The sequence below is a fragment of the Thunnus thynnus genome, chromosome 11 (assembly GCF_963924715.1).
Source record: "Thunnus thynnus chromosome 11, fThuThy2.1, whole genome shotgun sequence".
In the NCBI taxonomy this organism is placed as follows: Eukaryota; Metazoa; Chordata; class Actinopteri; order Scombriformes; family Scombridae; genus Thunnus; species Thunnus thynnus.
This window is the reverse complement of record NC_089527.1, coordinates 13,689,386-13,716,422: the sequence shown is the minus strand read 5'-3', so window position 1 is coordinate 13,716,422 and position 27,037 is coordinate 13,689,386. Positions and strand designations below refer to the sequence as shown.

The following is a 27,037-nucleotide window of genomic DNA, read 5'->3' as shown; positions in this document are numbered from 1 at the left end:
CATGTTATTCTTAGTGGTAGTATTAGTAACACTGTAAGAGGCACAGTAGTGGTAAAGTATTGGAAGGACAGTAATAATCATAGAGGCTGCGGTTCACTATTTACTAACCATATACAGAATATAGCAAGGAAATAATCAGAATCAGATTTATCCACAAGTAAGTTTCCAAATACAAAGAATTGGTGTGGTGGTGCATAACAAAAAATAGAAGGTAAGAGAAAAAGCAAGTATCTATACATAATGAGAAAAATACAACTACCACAAAACATGTGGTATAAATATATGAATAAAATAAAGCATTTCAGACAAGAAATGAAACATCTGCTGGCATGCTACTGCTTGTAAAGTAGTGGGTATAAAGGCATAAAGTAATGTTATGGATTGCTCTTGAGGTATAAAGGCAAAAAGTAGTGTCAGTTGTGAAAGTGCTTAGAATATTTAATTCTGTATCCCCATCAATGACAAATCTATAGTACACACCGCTAGTCTAAAATTTTTTTAACCTCTTTCGCTGAGAGGCACCACAACTTTTATCTATCTTTTTATAGCTACAATACATCTGCACCATGACGTTAATAGCTTGATCCATTTCTGTGGAGTGTGCAGCCTCCCTCCAGCAACAATAGACACCTACAGACCACTGTGGTCAATATATACTCTACAACCCTCCGTCCTCCAATGTGTTTGCACGTTGCGCCACACAAAGTCAGTAGTCAGTTGGCAGCTTCTCTGCTTGCTTCTCCTGCTTGGTGATTGGCTGTGAGCTAAGTGGTGGTGACGGGTTGTGATGTTGATGTATTTACCTCCTCTGTGCTGACAGGAAGCTGTTCCTATGTCCTGATTGACTGGGTCTCATCTCAGCAGCCATCGTTGCTTTGTTTAACCCGGTCAGGTTGGGGAGGGTTTGCTTACTCACTCAATGAGACGTCCATGAAGATGAGAGGAAGACCTTCCCTAATCTTGGCTGACATTGGCGACTTGGCAAGCATATTCTTCCAATGTAAGTGGATGGAGATCAAGCTACACTTCCTCCGAGACAAAATTTGTTGTATGGACATACTGAAAATAAAATGGATATTCTACATTATTACTGTTTCTGAATATTTATTATCCATGAAATACCCATTTTCAGGAGATAAGATGATCAGCACTATTCTCAAAAAGACATGCTTAATGAAGCTCAAGGGAAAGAGAAAATCCACCCTGAAAAATAATTTGAATTGTATGTAAGTAAGTTTGTGATATTGTTTGAGATTCTTCAAGCTGTGAATCAAAAATGGTGCCCATATCTCAGTAAATCACCATGCTGGCATAGTGTCCTAGAAATGTTATATTATTCACTTTCTGTGGAGCAGCTCCAGGATTTGTCTCCAGATAACATTATCATCACAGTTTGACTCTTTGCTGTTCAACTTAAGAGACATGTTCAAATTTACTGAATGAAACTAAGCTAAATATCACGTAAAATTATTTTTGCTGTATTTTCCCTATAACTGGTGGTACAAGAGGCGGTAAGGCCACTTGGCCAAATACAAAGTTTCACAGAAGGTCCACATTATGCAGCCTATGTCCTCTCTATGAAGCATTTGTATAGACACACAAGTATAAAGCTCATATTTTAATATTAAAACAAGAGTGAATGCATCTATTCACTTATATTTTAAATGTTTCCTTTTTCATTGATTCAAAGGGATCACCAACAAGTACACTTCGATTATTTAATCCACCAAACCATGTGCTAGAAAGTTGGTAAATTGAAAGCTGAAAGATGGTAAACTTAATCTTTTAAAACCTCTATATTACATAATACAAGGTAACAGAATGTGCTCTCAAATGGGTTCATGGGTCAAAATCATGTCAAACAGGGACGCACGGCTATTTTACCATTTAGAAGTCTTCATTGAAAAATTTTGGGAAGCTCTGCACTTGAACCAATAGATAAAACACACATACACACACGCACACACAAACACACACACACAACCACACACACACGCACACACACACATGCCATTGCCTTGTCAGCTAACCCCCTCTAGTGCCGAGCATCCTGCACAGATGCGCACAGTCTCCCACAGTAGCCGCCGCTTCATCTGCTCCTCCGCTGCATCCCAATCATTCCTCTATTCACCTCCTCCATCTCGCTGCTGCAGCGGTCCGGGCTGGAGACAGGGAACTGGCAGTCCGCGGCACATTGCTGTGCCAACAACAGGATTTTTAAAGTCTGTCACGACTCCGTGTGCAACGGAGACGCACTAGATTGATAAGGAGATTTTAGTATATATCTTTGAAATAATGCAACAACCGGGACTGAAGTCCATGGGAAATCTTTAAAGTTTGTGGGAGCTTAGTGTTTTTCATCTTGTCTGAAATTTTAATTCTACTTTAGATATTTAATTTCATCCAAATTTCGACCCTTCCGCACCATCGCCACCGGTGCCACCAAGGGATGGATCTCGTCTTGTTCCGTCACCCGGTAGATCTTTCCAACCGGGGCCAAACGTAAGGACCAGAACCAGTGGATCGGTGCTTGTGGAGGATCCAGCCGCGCTTTTCTCTGACCACGTTACCTCTCGGCTCAGATAAAGTCGGTGATAGATGTTGCAGCAGACATGAGTTTTGGAAACAGATTTTTGCTCGTTTCACTCTTTCTTGGAATTGTCCTCACTCGCTTCAGCCACTGCAACCAAGGTGAGACAAATGCATAGTGTTATAATCCCCACCTCAGGAACCTGAGTTTGTATAGCCTAAATACTGATAATTAGTTTCCTATTGTAAGGCTTTTCCACTTCTTCCCTTGTGCTTTTAAACATTTTCACTATGGACACTATTTAGGATAAAAGCTCCACTTCAGTTACTGTAAGAGTCAATAAAGTAACACGACCGCACCAAAATCCTTAACTCTAAAAAATGTGATAACTTTCAGACATTTGGAGCGAAACATCATTGAGAAAATGCCCTGCGCCACCGACATTCATGCGTTTAGTGCGCCAAAACGGAGAAGTTTGAAATGTTAGATGACAGTTTTTTTTTTTGCCTTTGTCTACATCAGTCTTCTTTGTTTTATTAGTAAAGAGAAATCAAATGTGATGTAGAATATAGTGTCAGACATTAACAAAACTCTACTTAGATAACAAATATATAGCTGTATATTCCTGTTACTAAAATTATTTTCCTGTCATTACATCCTCTTAATAATTTCAAATTAGGCATTCTGTTTGCACCAAAATGCTCCATGCCTTAATTCAGACTGATTTAAAGTGTATAGCCCCAGCTCTCCGTTGACATCCAAACACTGAAAACGATAATAAAATGTAAAACACTTTTTATGGAAATCGACTGCAGGAGTGACAACCCTAAGGCTGCTTTAATCACACATTCTACATTACACACAGACACAAACACACAGTAGACAGAGGGAGCAACAAGATTAAATCATTAAGTGGGTGACAGAGTGAGGATGTGTGTGTGTATCTCTTTGAGAGTGTCTGAGTGTGTGTAGGTTTACAAGTCTGTTTTATGCTGGATGGGTTGCAGTAGAACTTTTGCCACATACAAAAAAAAGGGTCTGAGCTGCCAAAGATGAATTTATGTAGCGAGAGTGAGTGTGTCTAAATATACTTGTGTGTGCACTTTATGTTGTGTAAGTGCTTAAATGCACATGACCACATGTGTTGTTTGCTGTGTGCCTGTGTGTCTGTATGTGGGGGCAGAGGTACATTGTGTGTACTGTGTGTGTGTGTGTGTGTGTGTGTGTGCATGTGGACATGTGCACAGGACAACACGCCTACATGTGTGCTACTTTTGCAAAAGTGTGCGGTCCACATGTCTCGCGTGTGTGTCTGGGATTGTGCAAGAGTGTGGTCACACGATTTGTGTGTGTGTTCCTCCTGGCTCCACACACACACACACATACGCAGAGAGAGAGAGACACACACAGCTGCAGCATCAGGGAGGTTTAAAATAGTCTTATTGATTGTGCGGGGACACAGCAAGATCTGCCCCCCCTCCAGGTTATATTTTATTGTTCTCTCAGTTCAATAAGAGCGATGCTACTCCCTGTTCTCCTAGACAGCTGCTACATAACAGCCTCACTCTGTGTTTTTCTCCGCCACAGATTGAATGATTGAACTGATGTCTGCTCGCTATTGTACTTTAGTCTTTCATATTGACTGGTCTGGGACCTCAGCAGCACAATTGCGGCGGTTATCTTTCACAGAGAGGTGCAGTTCAGTGTGGACATCTGATAATAACTCAGATAACGAAGAAAAATGTCTCATTATTATGAGGTGTGCCATAAAAGTTTCACACCTTGCCACTTGATGCCACTTTCTCACTGTATTGATTTCATTATTACTGTACCAAATTAACGTCAGACTCAGTGGCTTCACACACTTGGTTTTTCGTGACAATTCTATGTTGGGGTTGCATGAATTGAGACTCTAACTCGAGCAGCGGCATGAATGCAGGTGTCTGTATCACTTGGAGCGGTGACCTTTCTACAGCCATCCCCTGACCATGACAAGAAATATTATTGCAACAGTACACTGTATGTATGTAGGCTAAGGACAAAGCCTAACACCACTACACAGAGGTGGTTTAGTGTTGTTTGATGCTTTCGAACAAAGACAAACAGAACTCCAATAATTGGGGATTTCACAGACAAAGTTAGGATAGTTTTTATCTGTTAGAGGAACAATAAAAACCAATCACCTTTTGCTTCTCGCCTGTCTGTCTCCTCTCACAGCTACATATCAGACAATCCGTCACATCAACCCGACTGGGGTTGCAGACAAATAATAAAGCTCTCCTCACTCACTGCCAACTTTGAACAAGCTTGTTTTCCCCATCAATATATCTCTTCCCTTAATTTTTATTCATTTTTTCCATTTTCCTCTCTTGTGAAGCCGGCAGTACCAATATTCATGATAATGAAAATTCACAAATCTCATTTACTAACCTGATTTCTTGAGCCCTTGTAGAATTTTCCTAAACAGAAGATTGCTTAAACCAAGAAAATTGGAAGATGATGTCTTTGTTCCCCACTTCTGACATTGTTCAGATTGTTTTTCCTGACAGAGAGATTCAGGCGAGACAAATCAGAGAGGCAATCCATCCTAAGGAAATGAATGAGTCAAATGAAAGCACAACATGTGAATGTTTTTTTGTTGGTCTAATGCATCTCACTGAGACATCGCTGGATGTTTGAAAGTTTGAAGTCATTCAGAAACACACATTCAGAAACGCAGAAAAACTGTTGGGACTGCACTTAGAGATTGCCAGACTCAAAAGGATCTAGACATGAATTCAACATCAAAACAACTTTTGCTCTCTCCAACACCATCCGCAGAGTCCCGAGATCACTATCACTGCTTTAGATGGAGGAGATATTCACCAGCAGTGTGCTGTCAAGGAAAATCAATCAATCAGCCGATCCAGAGCAGCCACAAAAATGTTAACTCTGCACCTTTGACTTGCAAGCCATTGTGTGCATGTGAATACTTATTATGCAGGAGCAAGAGCTTTGTGTGTATTCACACTCAGTTTTACTATGCATGCTTTCAGGCTTATTTTGAAACCACTACTCCATAAAATAAACTATTCAATATAATTCTTAACACTGCGGATGCGTTTTCTTCTATTTTTTTCATATATGTACATTGTTGTACATATATAGCGATATTAGTCCTATAAAATGTAGTTTCATCAATTTGAAAGTGTCTATTGTATTACTGTTAAGTGGTGCACATGCTGCTATAGGAATTAAAAGGTCTTTCCACAAAGGTCATCTACCTAGAAAGACTGACATTACTTTAGGCTGAAGTTAATTTTGTAAAAACTTGGCTTCCTCATAGGAATTCAGTATCAACATGACTGTGGAGATGTATCTGAGCTTTAAGGCCACCAAGTAAACTTCCTTCACTACTCTTGAGACAATAACTCCTATCAAAGTCATAAATCACCATGCAAAGATACAATGTCCTTAGTGTAATTTAGCTTTCGTGCTGGTGGTTTTGCATTTTTAGCCACTACAAATACTACAAATAGCATATACTTACTTAAATTATGGTTGGAGACGGTCCTCCCAAGAGAAAAGACGGGGTCAGTTGTTTAGATAAGTGCACTAAAACAGCATATATTTATATTCAAGTGACAGAGGACCTCTAACAGTGGTAGTAAATAAGACTGCAGCAAAAGAGGAAATCGGGTGATGTTATTATAGAGCGGCAAAGTTCATGTAGGGAGGAGGTTGTTATGGATGGATTGGTCAACAAAACTGCAGACTCCATTGTTTTTTTTAAAACATGACCATGATCATTTCCTAGCCCTAATCATTTGGTTGTTATTGTTAACATGATGACGATTGACCTTAACCCTTATCTTAACCATTTAGTAATTTTAACCCAAATCACAATGTTTCCATAAAACTATGAAGTTGTTGTTGTGTCTGAAAATTACCAAACCTAAATATATCATTGTCACATCATATTATCTATTTATTTTTTTACTGACAATTTTTAATGGCTTTTGAAAGCACAAGCAAATGATGTCATCCCGGTGATTACTCCTGATAGGGGGTGTCAGGTCAGAAAATGCTTGTATATGTCGTTCTGGAGTGCATGGACCATGTACAATGTATTTAGACCTTTAATTTGTAAGACTTGAATTGTTCACCAGTAAGATATCAGACTGATATTCTACCATCATACCATCATTCTATCTATGTATCGAACTTGTTAGAGATAAGTATTCGAATGCAACACCAATGACATTTACAGTTTTGGAAAACCAGCAAGTCCTCTAATTAAACGACCAAATATGTCATTTGACCATGTACTCCAGAATGACACACAGGAGCATTTTCTAATCAGGGGCTATGCAGGAATCGGCAGGAAAAACATTATTTGTCTGTGCTTTCCAAAACTGTTACAAATCACTGTGAAAAATGGTGTGGTTAAGTTCTGGTTAGGTTTAGGCATAACAATCACTTGTAGGATTTAGGGAAAGATCATAGTTTGGGTTAAAATGGTCACTTTATTAAGGTTAAATAAACATGTGGTGTGAGTGGAAGTTACTACTTCTTTAAAGTTAGACAACCTTCGTCATCATGGCTACAATAATAAATACAGGGTCAAGGTTAGCATACTAGCCAGTGTTTTCAGTGTAACCAGTGCCCGTGTTAAGTGGTGACTTTCAGCTGAATGTGTTGTGGTTGTTGTGGTGACGGCAACTGTTGAAAACACAAACAATTAATTATAAATTAAATTAAATTTAAAAATTAAATTATTAATTAAATTATCATATGTTCAACTCAGTATATATTCGTCTGGTCCTTTTTTTTACATTATGTAAATTAAATGATGTCACCAACAAGAAGCATTTACATTTATTCTCTTATTTTTCTGAAATCAGTCTTTTTAAATGCTTTGCTTGAGTATCCACACTGATGGTCACAAGTTAAACAGACAGTAGGTTGGTAAAACCCAGTGAATACTGACCATGTGACCACACAGTTTACACAATATTTAGCCACAAACTCTATTTTTACCGCGTGCACAATAACAAAGCAGGTTAATTGTTTGAATATGGGCCACTTTCCAATTGAGAATAATTGTATAAAATCATAATATAAAAACATAATGGCCAGCCAGTTACTTTCCTCAGGCACCAACACTGCAGTGACATGTGTTTTGCATTTGATAACGGATGGAAAACACCTGTTGTGGTATTACTGATTGAGGTGTGGCCAGTACTATAGCATGCTTATACTCAACAGTGCAGCAACAGCAGCAGTACCTGACCCAGTGTTTAATTACCCATTCAACACTGAATCACATCTTCTTGCCATGAATTCCCTTCACTAAACTCTCATTTAAAAACACTTACAGTCTGTATCCGATCTAATCAACCACATTCGAAGATTTGCTTTGCTCCTATTACGTTGTTGAATGTTTGATCTTAGTGAAGTGTGGAGATGTGTTGAAAACCTTGTCATGCCTGTCAGGTTGCCTCTGCTATGGATAGTTTTCCATTTCACAGCATATCATCCCCTCATCTGGTGAGAGCCCAGCACTTTGTTTACACCACTAAATGACAATGTGCAATCCGCACTGAAATACTGACTGAAATCAATTTTCACAAGTCTGTGTTCATTTCTCAAATGCTGTTGTTTGTCTTTTAACAAGACTTGCTATTTACCGGAATGGGTATGCAGGGAGCTTTCAAATTAAAAAGGTTTTGTTTTTGTTTGGAAATCAGGCTTGCTTTGCTTTTTGAACCACAACGGCCTTAGAAAAACAGTTCTATTGCATACCAAAATGTTTCATCAATCTTCCACCACAGCAGAAACCCTTGTGTTGCTATAAGCAACTTCGTTGTTTCACCGTACCCAAATATATCCACACCGAACCTTTATGGCAAAATAAAAATCCATATCATAAACCAAATCAGTCATGATGACAAATGTTTTAAGAGCCATGCTAGGTTCTTAATTTATTCCACTTTTTATATCTTAACAAATCAGATGGATCTTTTATTCAAGGTAGTTCTATTGTATGTAGACCTATTACCACCATAACCAAAACCAACTTTCACGCTAGTGTGATTAAAAGAAGCAGCAACGTACACATCTGTAGCAGCCTTTTCTCACATGAAAACAACGGTATACAGTAGGTTTAAAATTCAGGCCGGCAAAAATGACCTATAGTTACGTTCAAGTGACAGACAACATCTAGGGGGAAGTGATGCAGTTAGGATGACGTCAGTATAAGGTTACTTCCCTCTTAGGAGGAGCTGGGTTGGGTGAATGGATTGATAGTTAGATGGCAAAAAGTGGCAGAATGTGGACTTAGCTGCAGGAGACCACTGACTGCTTCAAATGCGAGTCGGGTGGTATTCACTGTTGCCACGACAATGAAGGTTGCATAACTTTAAGGAAGTACTAACCACATGTAAAGTGATCATTTTAACCCAAACCATGATCTTTCCCTAACCCTAACCATGTGATTTTTGTGCTTAAATCTAACCAGACCTTAACCACAGCATTGCTACACCATAAAACATAATTACTTTTTAACACTGATTTGTAACATTTTCTGAAAGTGGCATATTATGCTCTTATGGGTCATACTGGAGTGCAGGTACAATCAACCTATGTGGTCATTTCATTCTGAGGATGTGTTGCCTGTAGACAGCCAGTATCACTGTTGTCTGAATACTCCTCAAACTGCTCTCAATGCAAATTTACATGAAGTAACGCTGGATGAGACTGCCTTTGGGTCTGTTGTTAAGCTTGTAGTTATTTTGGGGTGTTTGTGTAGCCTGCGAGGGCTGTAGGCCAGACAGAAGAAGTCATCATTCTACTGGAGCTCCATATATTTATGAGTTGGCCAGCTCATGTTCTATTTATATCTAACCAGTGGAAGTCCCGAAGGACCCTCTGCTTCAGGCAGTCTGTGGGTGCCGTCCTGAAAGATAATTCTATGGAGGGATAGAGAGAGAAAGAGAGAGAGAATGTATGGATATGTACATCGAGGCAGTTTTAGTATACGCCATTGAGTGTTCATATACCCAAACTAGAATACACAGACACAAGCAAAAGCACAGTCAATTACACACACACACACACACACACACACACACACACACACACACCATTGTTGTTGTCTGGAAACACTCTACCTACATTTTGTAATATAAAAATGTAGGTTTTTCAAATGAATAGATAGTTAATAGAATATAAATCACTAGGTTAAATTTTTACCCTGTTTGGGTCAATGTAGCACCAACACAGTGCTGGGTTAAAGTTAACTAGAAAGCCACTCAAGAGAAGGGGTTGTTTTGACCCAGTTTTAGTTTTTTTTTGTTTTTTTTTTAAGTTATGCACATCATTTTGCACCAGAAACAATGAATTTGAGACAGTTTTTAGCTGGGGCAGCTGTAGCTCAGGAGGTTGAGCGGGTTGTCCACTAATCAGAAGATTGGTTCAATTTCTGGCTCCTCCAGTCCACATGTCGAAGTGTCCTTGGGCAAGATACTGAACCCCAAATTGCTCCCGAAGGCTGCACCAGCACCCTGTGTGGTAGCTTGCCGCCATCGGTGTGTGAGTGTGTGTGTGAATGGGTGAATGTGGCTTGTAGTGTAAAAGCGCTTTGAGTGGTCGGAAGACTAGAAAGGCATTATATAAGTGCAGTCCATTTAACATTTAAAGCTTGTGTGTAACACTGGGTCAAAATAACAGATTGCTACTGGGTAAAGTTAACCCAGTGTTGTATTGGTGCTATATTTACACAGTTTGACCCAAACACAGTATGAGCACACCAGTGGTGTTTCATTTCAAGGATGTTTTGTCTTTTGCACAAATCAAATACAACCTATGTAGTGTCACATTGTGATATACAGTATGATACATTTTACAAGTTTTGCAATGGCTTATACAAGTAAACACTTCATAAAACCTCCCCATCAAGATCAGACTATTTTTCTTAGCTCTTATAAAGTTCGAAACACAAGGTTGTGACTCAACAGTGCAATGTTCTCTGCTGGATACCTTTCCACACTGCCTCCTAATTTACATCAGCTGTTCTTTATTTATGGAAAAGTGAAGTGTGAAACTGCTCGCTGCAGTACTTGAGCTACCCAGCCAGCTCTCAGTAATTGGGCCATCCACCAGGGACTGTGCTGCTTACCTGCCCACTGTAGCCTAATGTTGTCCATTAAAACCATTGGCTTTGCCAGCTAGTCCTCCAGTCCGCCTGTGGCATTGACATGGCACAGACCCGGCATTTGTGGGCAGAAAAAGACACAGAGACACTGGACCTGATCCAAAAAAAAAAGCCAACATGGAGAAAATATTAAACTAAGCTAGTAGAGCAGAGAGGACAGGATTTGAAGCATGAAAGGATCAGCATGACGCCTTCCTTAGCTGTGTTGGACAGGATGCTCAATCAATAGAATTCAGCATCATTTTCATATAGATCAGTGTTCATTTTCTCCACTTCTCCACTATCTCAGACTGATATAACACATCAATGTAACATTAAATGCTTTGCATTTTATGTTTGCATGATCAGTACCAGGTATTTATTATGAAATATGATATTGATGTTTTAAGTAATATAAAAATACTTTTTTTTATAATGATTTGTGTCTAGTCTTTTTTCCACAAAAACGTTCAATTACCTAGTTAGAAATGAAATGTACTCATGAACATCTCGCTTTCTCCCTTGCTGAAAAATCTAAAATCTGTACATATGCAAATATTGTTCAAATCATCTCATATATTGGCAGATAAATTTACCCTTTCAGCAGATGAATATGAAAACAGCCTTCCAGTATCAAACTCCGCACATACACATCATTCTGCACGGTGAAGCTCAAACATCTAAGTGCATTAACAATAAGCAAAACACATTTTGAATAGAGGGGTTCGTTTTTTCTGGAATAAAGAAACTAACTGGGTAGGGAGCATGATGATGAAGAACCATGATTACCTCTATGGTCAGACAAAGAGAAGAGCACCGCAACTCAAACTTTCTCATCAGAAATCAAAGAATGAAAATATTTTATTCTGCTCATACTGTTTGATGGGGTTAGAAAAGTGCAAGTTCACAGCAATTCAGTGCATTTTTGTGTCCCTGGTTGTCTGAAAGTAATTCTTGGGCAAACACATCCTTATAACATAACATAACATAATATAACAAGAACAGAAACCTGATCAGGAAATACTGACATTACTCAAAATGCATATTTGTCAAACAAGTGTTACAACTAGAAAACTAGTAAACTGTCAAATACATGAACATGTTTCCTTCTTTCTTCTCTTTTTTTTTCTTGATACACAGTATGTCTGTCTCTTTCTCTGTGTTCTCCCTCTCAGCTCAGGGAAACTGCTTTTACTGCTCTCCAGCTGTCAGTCATGTACAGTACATGGATTTTTACAGATGACATTTCAATAATGTTACCTTGAAACCTCACTTGCAATCCAGGTTTCAAGAAGCATACATAGATGTTATGTTTTAGCGTACATTTTCTGGCACAGGAGTTCCCACATGACCACAGCAGCTCACCAGACCAGTTTTTTTAGTGGAGCAATTAAAACTAATAATAAATAATATTGTTAAAATATGAAAACATCATTAAAAAGAATAGTTTGACATTTTAGTCAGTTAAAGAACCCCTCCAGACAGTTTTAAACATATAAAAATACTCTGAATAATAATTTATGTGGGATGTGGGATTTTTTTCTGCAAAAAGTTCAATTATCTATTTAAAAATCTCTAAAATTACATCTCCTCCTTCTCCCTCATTGAAAAATGCAGAATCTATGAATATTTAAAAGTTTAAGTGCTGGACACAAAATGTCTCCTCCTTCACTGAGAAGTCAGTTCTCAGTGTATGTGTACTGGAGGTTTTCAAGTTTCCACATCACACTTGTGTAAGTTGCACACTGGACCACAATGGGCTCCAAACTAATTGTGATGTCACAAATCATGCTCGTAAGCAAATGCCTTAAACTCAGATTTAAGGTGACCGCAGAGAAACTTTCCATTTTCAGCAGGTGAATGTGAAACAGCCTTCTAGCATCGAACTCTGCACAAACGTCATTCTGCACAGTGAAGCTCAAACATCCAAATGAAAGAACAAAAAGTGAAACACATTTATGAGTGGAGGGGACTTTAATTTAAATTAAATTAAACAGGTAACACTGTCATGTCTGCACAATAAATATACTCTAACAGCAGCATCTAAGTTTAGCAATTTGCTTAGCTTAACATAAAGACTGGAGTAGAGTCTTCAGATTTTAGTTCCAAGCAGAGCAGAGTAGCTGTGCCCAATTTCCAGTCTTTGCTAAGCTAAAGCTAACTAACCGCTGGGAATAGCTTAATACCTTACAGATATAAGAGTGGTAAAGGAAATTGGGGTATTTCCCAAAATGTCAAACTATTCCTTTAAATGTGATTTAAAAATTAAAAGCATGTACTAGAGATATGACAGTTGCAGTTCGGTCCTAAGATAATTTCATTGTCTGCCAGTTAATATATATACTCTGACTAGTATTTAATATTTTGTACATCGCTCAGCAGTTATTATTTTATTTATCTCTAATGCTACACATCACCACACCCATACAGAGATATTCAGAGACACAAAGTAACAGAAAATTTTTTCTTTTTTCTTCCTTTGTTATAGTTATTGGATACATCTGTCTGCTGTACAGCTCCATTGCAGCATTGTGAGCGTCAACTTGTATTTTTCGACAATGTTACATTTGTTGATTCTGACAACAGTGGGGTCCTGTATTCTGGATGTTTTTCTTAACTCTTAGATGTTGTGCTAGACCCGTGTTGCTTGATCCAAAAACAGGTGTTACACAGTGTCACTACAGTGCGCCCTATACCAGCTGTCTGGGAGATGAGGGGAAGTAGAGGAGCATTTAGTTGTGTATGACAAACACATACAAGCAAACACAATGAAAACCTCAGTGAGCAGATGCTTGGACAATCTTTGTCAGCCAGATTCCATCATAAGTGTACTGGCTCAAAACTAGGAAACTGACAGATTCGAAAATGTCCCTTTTTATGCCTCCGTGCTGGCAACAGCCGTGGCCGAAGGCATTATGTTTTCAGGCTATATTTCAGGAACGCCTTGAGGGAATTTCTTCAAATTTGGCAAAAACATCCACTTGGACTCAAGGATGAACTGATTAGATTTTGGTGGTCAAAGGTCAAGGCCACTGTGGCCTCACAAGATACATTTTTGGCCATAACTCAAGAATTCATAACGCTAATTATGACAAAGTGTCACACAAATGTCTATGTCTAATAGAATAAAATGATGAAGTGATGACATTCTATATATAAATGGTCAAAGGTCAACTTCACTGTGATATCATAATGTTCTGCAAAAACACTTTTCTGGCCATTATTCAATGTCATATGTAAGGAACAGAAGGGGAGATTGTGACCATATTTCATATTTGGTCAGATACTGAATTGATGACAGTAATCTTGCCCACCTTGAAACTATGGTGATTTTATTTAATTCCTTCAAAGTCTTCATATCAGTCTGGACAGACATGGATGTAAACTGCAACTTGACTAGTTGACAGAGGCATACAACTGTGAGGCGGTATTTCCAATTCCTTTCTGCTTGTCTTGATCTTGTCAGAGTACATTAACTGAGAATTAAATATCACTTTTCTTTTGCCTTGACACTGTTATTTATAATATCACAGCACAAAACTACCTCATTTGATGTACAGTCAGTTGTAATAACTATCCCAGAGCAATGAGGATGTTAATGGAGATTTATTCAGGAAATATTATCACTAATAGAGATTTGTGATGACATAATGAGCCCCCGAAGGACCACTTACAGAGCTCCAAGTGGACATTCGTGATTGACTGACACTTGAAACGTCATTATTCAAGGAGAAAATACTATGTGATTTGTCAGAAATCAGTGTCACTATTTAGCATGTGGGATTCACAGTGTAACATTTAAGATGTAAGTCAATGGCTGCTCAAGGACAAGTTTAAAGACGAAATCCTCTGCTCCTTATCATCAGATTCAACAATGACTCATAGTTTGTGAGTGAACTGTGTGGCTTTAAACAAGCCTCTTGAGTCTAGTGTTGCTGTTTTTCTGCAAGTTATCACTGTTCCTGAATACAAATACAGAACATCAATTGTTTTCTTATACATACATGCATTGCATCCACACATAATTAGGATATAACTGTATTGTCAGACATACTATGAATTTGGCATATAACAAGGTGACTGGATGGGCTCCATTTAATATTTATGGACTATGAAAATGCAACTGTGTCTACTGCCTATTTCGTAATGTTGTCACAAGTGTAGGTAAAAACAAATTATTTATTTTAAATTTAGTGGTGTTATGCTGGCATCACACTGAGGGTAAATTCAGGAATACCTTCTCCTTTTCACTATAAATCACTTGTTCCTGGGAGAGTCACTTTCCTCCTGAATTATTAAATCTACTGTCCTTGAGAACAAGACAAAATATTGTCAAGGATGGCAATACTTTCCTGGGTAAAATTGCATTGTTTTTTAACACTACCTGGAAGGTTAGAGTCAACTGACAATATTATTATTATGCTGTACCAAGATTAATATCACTGTATACTAAACTCTGGGAAAATACAATACCAAAGCTATAATTTCCATACATTAATACCCCAAGGGATTTTGAATACACATATTTTCATGGCATAAGGGATGATGACAGATCTGTCATTGATTATATCTCATGAACAGTCTCAGTCACAAGCAGAAGAAGAGCATATTGTTGCGAGTGGGATTGAAGTAAAGCTGTGGATGGGAGAAAGGGATGGCAGGGGCAGGGAATGGATTGTTGACAGCAATCTGACTGCAATCTATCAGTCCTCACATTGTGTCGCACGTGCCGAAAATGTTGCTCCCATTGTATATGCCGCCACACTCATAAATATTCATCCAAGAAACTCATTTCTGTTAATATAAAAAATGTCTAAATGAACATGTTTATGACTGATATTTCAATTTCCAGTGTGAAAATAGGACTTTTTGTGTGTTGACAGATTGCTAATGATTGTATTTTCCCCACTCATCTTTTTCTCATTTCAGTTGTGCTGCTGGATACGACGTCTGTGCTTGGAGAGCTCGGATGGAAGACATATCCTATAAACGGGGTAAGGACGGCAACTCTGCTTCCAATTATTGCCTTCGGTCTTACTGTCCAGTGTGTCTTGTTCAAAATGCATGGCCATTGCTACATCAACAAGATCAATTATATTGATGGTAACAGGTCAGAACGGGTAGCAAGGAACTGTTTCATATTCACATCTTTGTTTTTGTTCAGCCCCCTCTGTCCACATGGGAAATAATGTAACTTGGAGACAGATAATGAGCCAGGATCTCTGAGGAGACTTCCCTAAAGGTGTTCAATCTTCCACTGTCAATTCCTGTCCTGTTTATGTCACTATACAGCCACATAAATATTTCACTGACTCTTTAAATAGCCAAAGGAAAGCAAAGACTAGCAATCAGTCTAGGCCAAGCTTACAAAGCTTCTGTAATTGCAACATTTAATATAAATGTTTTGACTGCATTTTCTGCATATGAATTATGAATTGTTGAGATGACAAGACTACTATCTTGATACCCATAATGAAGTCCAACTCCAAAACACAAGTAATTTTTTCCATCTGCCATCCCTAAACTTCTTCATCTTCAGGAGAGCATGAGTTAAAGTGTGCTTAGTCTTCATTTCACCTCCAGTTAGATCCAAGGTACTAGAGAAACAATGACTGCATGTACTTTACCTTACTCTGTATTTCTGTCAGTCACCTACCCCAAAAGGGGTATTGCCATTTTGTTGTGGCAGTAAGTGCCTCCAGCTACACAGCAGTATCTTGTCCGACTGAAAATCAGAACTTTGGAAAAGCAGCAAGTTCCAAACTAAAGGCATTAGCATGATGAAATATAGATGTGCTGACAACAAATTGTAACGTCCTCAGATCAAAACTGTGTTACATCACAAACGTTTCCTTCTCTGTGCTGTCAGGATACCTGAAGGAGTGATTGGAAATGTCTTCTTGTTATATACAGTAAGCAACAAAGGCAGCATTGGATAACCTCCACCTCTTTGTTTATCCGGTCCTCTTTTCATACTTGTTAACTATGGCACAATCCAATTCAAGGTGGAGACTGATTACAGGAAAGAGGCAGAAGCTATCCAAAGAGTCCATGCCACTCTGACTGTGCTGCGTCCTTGTTTGTCCATGTTCAACTCATCATTTTCCATTCGGTCATCGACAGATTGGTAACCCTGGTGTTGTTTATTGTCACGAAAATGTCGCGGGCTTTTAACCTTTTTTTATTGTCTTTCAAAATGTCAAGTCTGAAGTGCTTTACTTTATGAGGTGTCTGCTTGTGGCTGCAATTTTGATATTTGTCACACCTTATCAGTTATGGTCTGTCATGACAGTGCTTGTGTTGTGTTTTATTTAAAATTATCTTAGTTGATTGCTGTGTAGTGCATCCATGGTTACAGTGTGAACAGGCTGTGTAGAGACCTTTTGTCCCTTCTTGTGGTGGCTGATTGAGAGTACTTCTGTAGATTAATACTGACTGGCTTTGAGCAGCAACAAATAAAAAAGAAAAGGAAATAAGGAATGTCTAAAAATGAATTTAAAGTTGAACTCAAAACAGCTTTATCCCAGATTCTAGGTTTATAAAAAATAAAATAAATGTATCTTTAATACTTTGTAGTATACACAAAATCAAACAGAAGGCATAAGCAACAAAGACCAGACGTTAAAAGCTGTGAGCTTCCAATCAACAACACCAGGCCCTCTCTTGGCCAGGCCTTTATCCCCTCTCCTCCAAGCCTGTGGAGGGTGGCAAAAAACACACTGGCAAGAAAATGAGAATCGTCCTCTACACACTGGCCCCCAATTGTATGGCGTATATAATAAAATATAATTACTAAAAAATGATGGATGGAGCTGATGATTTACATTAAAAATTCTTCCTACCATATCATTCATATAATGTATCAACATAAAATTGTAAAAATATTTAACTGAAAATGTACTACTGGAGACAGGAGTCTTCAAGCAGCAGACAGACCTTTGTGATGGGTCATTCAAGAACACTGGTTTTGGTCTTGGTCTTCAGTGAACGAACTAGGCCCTTTGTTTCTGGAATGGTTTCCATTACTCTTCCTAGCATTTGAGACCCTCGAGATGCAGTTGTGTCATCCACCAACTCTTAGTATGCATGATGACATCATTTACCAATTCTTCAAAAAATGTTTGACTCTGGCTAATCCCAATGATGACTTTCTCAGCCTTTTCCATGTTGTCTACAGTGATGTTCTGACCACTCAATGTGGATTTGAATACTTGCATTTTTGAAGGAACTTCTTTGCTTTGGTGACGTGTGTTCACAGCGATTTCATTAAGTTCCGTTTCTTTTTCTTGTAGATATCCTCAGAACATCTCTGAACTTCAAGTACCATGCCACTGCCCTCTTGCGTCTCAGCCAGTCTGAGAAGTGTGACAGCAGCTGGTCTGTTGTGTTTTGTTTGTCTGGGACATTGGTTCCATATGCGACAACTTCTCTTTTGACCTCTTGGTCATCCACCGGGTTGAACTAGAAATCAGTGGGGTTAGCTGGCCATTAATTTTCAGATTTCTTTTCAGCTTGGTTTGACTTTGTGTCTACAAACCTCCATTGTGACACACCGGTGTTCTCCTGGGTCACAGCTATGCGATTTGTGACAGAGGTGTGGAACCGTGTGTGTTGATTGGAGGTGTATCTCAGTAACATCTGACTATTCATCCTAAAGACTGAATCCTCAAGTTCCAGTTGTAGCTCTGACTTAAGCATTTGTCTACTCTTACTGACAATACTGCAGTTGTCAGCTCCATCCTGGGGATTATGATCTGCTTCAAGGGAGCCAGTCTTACTTGTCCCATCATAAATGAAACCGAAATTTCACTTCTATTGTTCTTCATCCACAGGTAGCTCACAGTGCGATATCCATGCTCACTGGAGTCTGAAAAGTGATGCAAATTGATGCTCATTGGTTCTAAAGGCCTTTGGCTTGATGCAGTGAGGCACACAGAAATCAGTCAGCTGTCGATTTTTGAGATGTTGCTTGTAGAATTATCTCATCCCCTCCATTATTCTGTTTACACAGCTCTTAGAGCATAGTAGGGATGTGCAGATAGCCCAGTATTTGTGTCTATATTTGTTGAGGCAGCAAAATTATTTGTATTTGTATTTGAATAAAAGTGGAGAGAGGCTTAAAAATCCTGTTTTTGTTTTTATTATGCTTTTAATTTTAGAAAATGAAAGTGTTACAATAAATGTTCATGAATAAACTACCTTACGAAGGAGGTCCTCACACCAGGTCTCGGACTGGAGTCTCCCAGATCATAAATGACTGCGCTGACCACTGAGCTAAAACTTTACTCATCACCTCATTGCAAACAGACCTCTACCTATTTTCACACCCATAAAACAGAGACAGCACACCATGTAACATGTAGGGAGGAACTTCAAAGGCGATTCTTGCTTTGCACTTTTCATTTATTGCCTATTTTTTACAACCTAACTTTGTGGAAAAGAGAAGGGTAACAACAGGTTACGGAGAGCAAGCACTTCGCGCATGTCAGTAGCTCAGCTTTATCTCTGGGGAACACCCCCAACTCCGGAAGTGATGTCCAAATTAGGAAATGTGTGTCATGTAGCAGGTGGATGTGACTCCTCTCATTGAGACTTGCTGATAGACGTAAAGGCTGAGCAGAGGAGAGAGACTGAGGTAGCAATGTAACCGACCTGCACACAGAATTTGACATGGGTTTTTTTTTTTTTCTTCCTGAAAACAAATCATTTTTAAAATATTTGTATGAAACAAGTATTCAGGAAAAAAAACACTATTTGTGCTTTGCTGAATAATGTATTTGTATCCGGGCACACCCTTAGAGCATAGTCTTCACAGGAAGAGTGAGTGGGACTAAAAATCCAAGTGGATCGTACACTGAGTTCACCACAGACAGCATTCCTCTTCAAGTGAGTGGTCTTTGTTTCACTGTGATCTTAAACATGAATGCATCATTCTCAATACTCCACTATAGTCCCAGTACCATTTCCATAGGCAGTTCACCCTTGTCCAGATCCAACATTTTTACTTCTTTGGCTTTGTCTTCCTCAGGAATAGCAGAGAGGACAGTGCTGCTGTTACTCACCCACATTGTGAGGTGAAATCCTCCCATGTGACAGGCAGTTTGACAGGTCTTTAATATGTTGAAGAGGATCCTGTTCTGAGGCCATGGACTTTAGACAATCATTGACATAGAAGCTGTTCTCAATGGTGTCTATTACCTCTGGGTGAGAGTGAGCTTTGTTGTCCTCTGCTGTTCTTTTCAATGCAAAGTTTGCACAACTGGGTGAAGATGCTGCTCCAAATAGGTAAACAAGCATGCAGTGTTCAACTGGACTTTGACATCACCATTAGGCCACCACAGAAATCTTAGAAAGTCTATCTTTTGCTGACACAGTGAGTGAATATCTGCTATTACAGCCCCTGTCTGAATCCCTTCATAGGATGCACTGCAATCGAAGACTACTCTTAAGGTTTGCTTCCTGGGGTGATACACTCCATGGTGTGGAATGTACCAAACTCTGCCATTTGTCTTTTCCAGCTGCTCAGAAAGTAGATTTCTTTCAAATTTCCTTTTCATCCTTAGGATGCGTTGTTCTGCAACTGAGCAGTTATGGCATGATAAAGTCATTTCTTCTGAAAGGCAAATCCAGATTATAGTGTCCATCGTTCAGTGTTACATCACCATTTGTATATTTCGTGAGTATCCTGTCTTCCATCGACATCTCAGGTTTGTCCTCAGATGCTTTCTTACTGAAGTCTTGGTTTTACTGACTGATCAAGAGCTATTCTACCTTGGAAGTTGAGATTTTATTGCATTGGACTGTTGAATGGCTGTTGAATGTGTCTGTGCAATCATGATGTCCAAGAGGTCCATTGACAATCCACCCCAGATGTGTTCTCATAGCAAACGGTACATTTTCTTGGCTGTTAATTACCTCCCATGGGACCATGACTTTTGGGGCATTTGTTCCAATCAGCAAATTGTACCTGCATGGCAGGGTAAGTATAATTTTGTATTGTTGGCTTACTAGCTAGCATAGTTCAGAGCTTCATGATATTGTTGTTATGCAAACTTGAATTCTCCTTCTGTTTTACTGTAATTTAAAATTTCACTTACGACTTTCCTTAACATATCAAAAATCATATGTGCCTTGGCCCTGTAACTTAGTCATAACCAGGGCAAAAAACTAACTTTTTCGTGAACTACACACAGTGGCAAGTGGTTTCAGATATTATTTATTTGCAGTCAAAACCTGATTGAGCTTAGGTTCTATACATGCTAAAATGTCTTGTACAATTTACAGACTTAGTCAAAATTTGGCTGAGAGCAAGTGTTAATTTCAAACCACAAGTCAAGTCATAATATTAAAACATATATATTGGATTAGCCAGTAAGTTTTATTATGTCTTTTTGACCTTTCAGGCTTGGGTCATGCTGCAGTCATTCAACTGCAATATTATTCAAAGATGAGCTCTGTGTGAGGATAGGAAGGCAGAGACAGAGAAAGCAGCAATTACTTCTGGAGTGCGCATGTGGAAAGACATAAGCAGGAAAGAAGTCAAGCCAGCTGCATTGAGGGAAATCAGCTTCCACAAACCAAAGAGGTTAGGCAGGCAGCTTCCAGCAGCTTCAAAGTGCTAGGAAGAACAGTGTCACACCCAGAGGCATGTAATAGCTGACAGAGCCTATATAAGTTTCCTTTTGCCATAGTGCATTTAATTAATTTTGATGATTTTGAAGATTTCCCCTTAGTCTTTTAACACCATAATGTAGACTGAGAAAGACGGCGTTTCTTGGTAATGCAGAAATGAAAATCATAAAGGCCTTTAGACACAGTTTGATTAATGTCAGTATCATATGATGTTTTGTGCATTTGCCTTCGGATTACTGATTCTGGAAACAAGTTTGTCTGTTATCTATTGTGTACGTGCCTTTTTTAAGCTCTGCTTAATGATTTTAGTAAGAATTCAGTCAAGATTCTTAAAATGTGAATATTATGCAGCACAATAATTGTGTCTTGTTGTTGCTCTGTCATCAGAGTTGACAGATGATGACATTCGGGAACTGCAGGTTGTGGTCCCACGTGCTGCAGTGCTGACAAGTCTGGAGAATAGTTAAATGTCCTATCTGTGCTCTGGGGTGAAAATATGGAGGAGATGGCAAGACAAGCCTACATTGCATTTATGACCCAAAGCCATCAAGATTTCAGGGTCACAACCCGTGGCTTAGTGGTGCGGCTTTCCGAGCCACACCTTGGATCATTACCAGATGGGATAGCAAGATGTACCGGCTGTAGCAAAGGGATGTAAAGATAAAGTGTCCCTACAATTACCGTGATAGCCTTCAGGGAACTACAGAAGACAAGCAGTTTTGTCTGGACAAGTCACTCATATTGAAGCATTCTCACCCATACTACTATCAAATTCAACTCCACATGTTTGTGTGTGATGTTAGCTACTGTGACTTTGTGTTGTGGACGAAGGAGGACTTCACTGTGCAACATATCCTAAGAAATCAAGAGTTTCTGCAGGAGGCTTTGCCAAAAGCACAAGATTTCTTTATCTTGAGTCTGTTGCCTGAACTACTGACAAGAAGATACGACCCTGCCTTGGAGACACAGAAGGCCTGCCAGTACTGTGAAAGGCCAGATTTTGGCAAAATGATCAACTGTGTCAAATGCAACAACCACTTTCATCACAGCTGTGTACACATCAAAAGGAAGCCAGCAACACGGTTATGTAGAGAAATTCAGAGAAGAGGCATGAATGCCTTCATTGACAATGTTGGAAAACTAATGAATTCATTAGTAACTTTTTCCTTACATTTTATATTGTGTTTCTTGGTATTGACTGCTGTCTGTATGTAGATGCACTTCACTGCAACAAGACATTTAAAGTTTCATTCCATAAACCTATATATGTATCCATTAGAGATATTTTGCTACTTAAAATTATCAAGAAATATTTCTATGACAGATTTCTTCTGGGGGCAGTATACCTTAAAAAAATGTGGGCAAAAGGCTTAAGATGCAGTATCTACAGTATCTCCATAATATGATTTACTTTAATGGCACCTATATAATTTTTGTTCAAAGAGTCACATTTCTCCAATGGTACATATCTAATTTTGGGATGAAACTCTTTGTTAATAACATCACTATAAACAAAAGTGATATGGCACTCTGAATTGTTGTACTTTGAGATAAAAAAGGATGATTATACACATCAGGGACAGCTAATGTTGGGAGGTTTATTATCACCCATGAAGTCCTAATTTGTACATGTTTTAAAAATGTAATTCACTCTATTATAATTCCTACATGAATACAATGAAATATTGCCTAGCAGGAACATGTTTTACCTCATTTGAATCATTTAGGGGGGAAAATCCAGAAACAATGGTACATGTTTTGACAATTCACAATGCAATGTTGTTTGTTAAATGACTCAATAAATAATTCATAGAATTCACTCATTTGGGAACTTTGACTTTGGGAACAACATTCTTACAGAGGTTTGTTAGGGCACCACACACAGTCACAACATCATCTAGTATGTTAACCTGTGACACTGGAAAAACAGTTTGGAAAGTTCTTCCATCGACCAGCGACTCATTCTACATGGATCCTAACACGAGAAAGTTGTCTAGATGAGTCCACTTCCTGTGCAGAGAGTTGCTTTTTTCCTTTTGTGAAATGAGGGATACGAAGGATGGCACCATAAACTGCAAGGTTGTCTCTGATTAGAAATCCCCTATCTGCTAAAATCGCATCCTTAGGCTCAAAAAGTCTTAAGAAACCCAACACTTTAATGATCTGTTTGTCTGAAACCTTTCCACCCCACGCAGGTGACAGAAATGAAATTTCCTCAGCTGGAGTGATGCTGATCAAATATTTCATGGTCTTGTCTGGGCCCTGACCCCTCAGATTGCTGGGTCTAGCTATGAAAATTTCTGTGCAATCTACTATGTGCCAGCATCTTTTAAAATTCTGGTTGAGGATTTCTTAAGTATGGCTCCCTTACCTGGCCATTTAGTGAGGGGCTTGAGGACCATGACCATAGCTGGTATCCAGCTCTGACAAATATTTGATAGAGTGCTGTTTGATACCTTAAATCTATATGCTAAGTCAGTATTACTTAGGCCCAGACTTAATTTCATCAACACAACCAATAGATGGTCCGCTAGAGTAAGTTTTTAGCTAATTCTTTCTATGCTGCCTGTTATTTTTGTAGGCAGCCATTCAAAGATCACAGAGGTAAGTCCTGTGAGAAAAATCCGCTGTCCAATGTTGCACCTAACAGTGGTGAAGGAAAGCATAGAGTTTTGCTGCTCCTCCTTTAGCTTTTCATTTTCAGCCCGTAGTGTGTCAAACTCCTGCTGCAGGTTGACATATTCATCCTTAAGTTGAGTGTGTCTCAGGTTAAGATGATCATATTCTCTCCTTGGGACTAGGATATCCTCTTCAGCTTTAATATAGAAAAGTGAACAGATAGCATATGCAGCAACCAAGGCAGGCACAAGTTCACAATAAATCAGTTAATTGTAAGACAAAATATATTCTTACCAGGACAATGATCCATGCTGCATTCTCGTTCTAGAGTTTCAGAAGGAGCAGGCTGATTTGGTGGGGTGTTAACCCTGTCATCTCTCCTCCTTCTCCTCGGGTACCTAAAGTAAAAAAAAAAAAGTAATATACAATTACACTTATCAGTATCTCAAAGCCAGTAGCTGTAAACACCAAAGCATATTGAATATCATGGAAATGCAAGAGAGAAAACACATTTAAAAACGACTGACAGGGGGCAGGACTAATTATTCATACCGATCCATCTTTGCTTTGGGTTTCTGGCTTTGTTTTGTGTATACAAACAGAATCAGGACTATACGAGTCCACTGACACCTCACCTGCAAATAAATCACACTCCTCATTGTTTACTAGCCAAATCTAACACCAGCTAACGCTGGTTATCAAACTTTAGCTGCATTAGATTATTAATCTACATCTTACAGACATTTTTTTATGTAAACAAGGCTTTCCAGTAAAATCAAAGAGTACATAGATAACTTCAGTTGATATAAAATGGGCGCTACAAACATGAGCATTTTTGATTGTGTCCTTAGTCCAGTGATAGTCAACACATTTAATAGCTTGCAGCCATAGATGCCGCCGGTTGCTCTGAAATGGTCATGATCCTGTCAGAATGCAGTATAACTTGAGTCTGCTGTTGGCATATTGATTTTGACAACGTGCACGCAAAACCCAGACATTTTGATGCTGGTAACAGTTTTGATTCAGTGTTTAGAGCTTGCTAACACGTCTGGATGGCAGGGGCAAAACAACCCCTCCGATGCCAAGATGCGCACGCATATTTTTGATGATGTTGGCTGTAAAAGGATCTATTCTATTCTTATCTGGAAATTTTCCAGATAAGCTTGTATGTGTGTGTGTGTGTGTGTGAGAGAGAGAGAGAGAGAGAGAGAGAAAGAAAGAGAGAGAGAGCGCTCCGTTTCTTTATTCCCAGTATAAAACAAAATGTTATTATCCAAAATTTGTTTTCTTCTTCTACAATAATTAAATTATTTAAATGTGTTAATTATTTTTGTTGTTTGTTTGTTGTAGCTCACACTTTACCGATGAATTTAAAATGCATTTGAACTTTTTGATCTGTAATAAAAGAAAACAATTGTAAAATTAATAAACAGCAAGCACTCCATTTCTTTATTCCCATCAGTGTAACTAAAACATCATTATTAAAAATTTGTGTTTTACTTTCACTTAAAGTTCTTCTTCTACAATAATTACATTATTTAAATGTGTTAATTACTTTGTTGTTTGTTTGTTGTAGCCTACAGTTTATTGATGAGTTTTAAATAGTATTTGACCTTTTCGATCTGTAATGAAATAGCCTGAAGCATTTGTAAAATTAGATGTTATTTATTATTATATTTATTTATTATATTTAAAAAAATAGATAAAAATGAACAACTTAAGTTCTTCAAGAAAAGACATCTTTGCAATTGCTGACACTGTTGTGGCAGGTGGTAAAAAAGATGTTGTACATATGTTTTCTGTGCGCAACTTTGAATTGTGTTTTTTTTATGTATCCTTGAACACGTATAGTCCCACATACATGTTAAATAATGACATTTCTGACTTATCCTGAAAATAACATATGGCATACATAGCTAAGACGTGCAGTTGTGAGCAAGCACAGTGCAAATAAAGCAACAGAAAGCACATTAGCATTAGTAGGGTTGATCTTGATCATCACAGCATCACTCCAAGCTAAAATAATTACCCTAGTTTCGCTAAAATGTCTCAAGAGCACAATATCTCACAACAATGTAATAGTATTAAAGATTATAATGAGAAAGTGCTATACCGGTTGAAAAAAAAAAACAAGATAATTGAGTTGTGATCTACAGATAATACATTTCTGAAAAACAGTAACAAGAACATCGAAAGGGAGATATTAGAAATAGTGAGCTAGTAGTTATCACTCTCTGTTTAGGTAGTGTTTAAGTGTTTGAGAGCAGTAGCAGTACTTTTTGCTTAAAGTGTAGTGGGGACACGCCCTGCCCCACAAAGCTTTGCAGTTTCTCCCACATTTGCCCTCCCACACTTCACACTTACTCTATGTGGGGTTTGACTTTAAATGATCCTCTGCAGGAGGATCCCTAAGGTCCCACCCCCCCTCCCTTCCCTGTGTCTCTATCTCTCCCTGCAAGGCCCACAGTGCCCCATATCAGGGTTATGGAGGTGATTACATCATGTAGGTCCTGGTGACAGCCGCCCACAGCGTTGAGGAAGAGGAGAGAGGGGGGCCGCTGCCTCCATGATTAAGCTGTCAGCCCTCTCCCCTCTTCACTCATCCACTATCCTCCAATTTACCATTAATATTTAAGGCATCGAGGTGAGAGGGCCTGAGGGAAGGTGTGAAGATCTGGGGAGGTAAAATAGTTTAAATCCCCTTCACTACCTGGGAGCCAGCAAGAATAAGTCAATCCCAACCATATTAGACACAGCCTGGTATCAGGCTGATACAGCAGCACACCATGTAGCTGCCTCTCAGAGCCACACTAGTTCTGGTTCCAGATATAAACAGCCTTCACTCACTCCTGTCCAGTGCACATCTTAAAATAATTTCATATGCAGTAACTGCTCCAGCATGATTACCTGATGATGAGTTTGCCAGGATAGCTGGTCATATGATATGAAATTGAAGGTGAAGTGGAAATGAGGTGTATATTTATGGATGAGTTTTTATCAAAAGCCAGTAAACAACTCTTGTAACGAGAGGAAAGTGAGTGGTTGTGTAGAGGATGAGGGTTAACCACAAGTACAACGTGGTG

The 27,037-nt window shown here is 38.8% G+C and overlaps 1 protein-coding gene across 1 annotated transcript in view; it reads left to right on the top strand.

The window, feature by feature from the left end:
* Positions 1-1,834: 1,834 nt before the first annotated feature.
* The window catches only part of epha6 (eph receptor A6), a 200,124-nt gene continuing 174,921 nt past the window's right edge, over positions 1,835-27,037 (top strand). The window contains exons 1-2 of the mRNA XM_067603256.1: positions 1,835-2,691; positions 15,633-15,697. Coding sequence (XP_067459357.1) covers positions 2,613-2,691; positions 15,633-15,697 — 144 coding nt within the window. The 5' untranslated portion in view covers positions 1,835-2,612. The remainder of the gene's footprint in view (positions 2,692-15,632; positions 15,698-27,037) is intronic.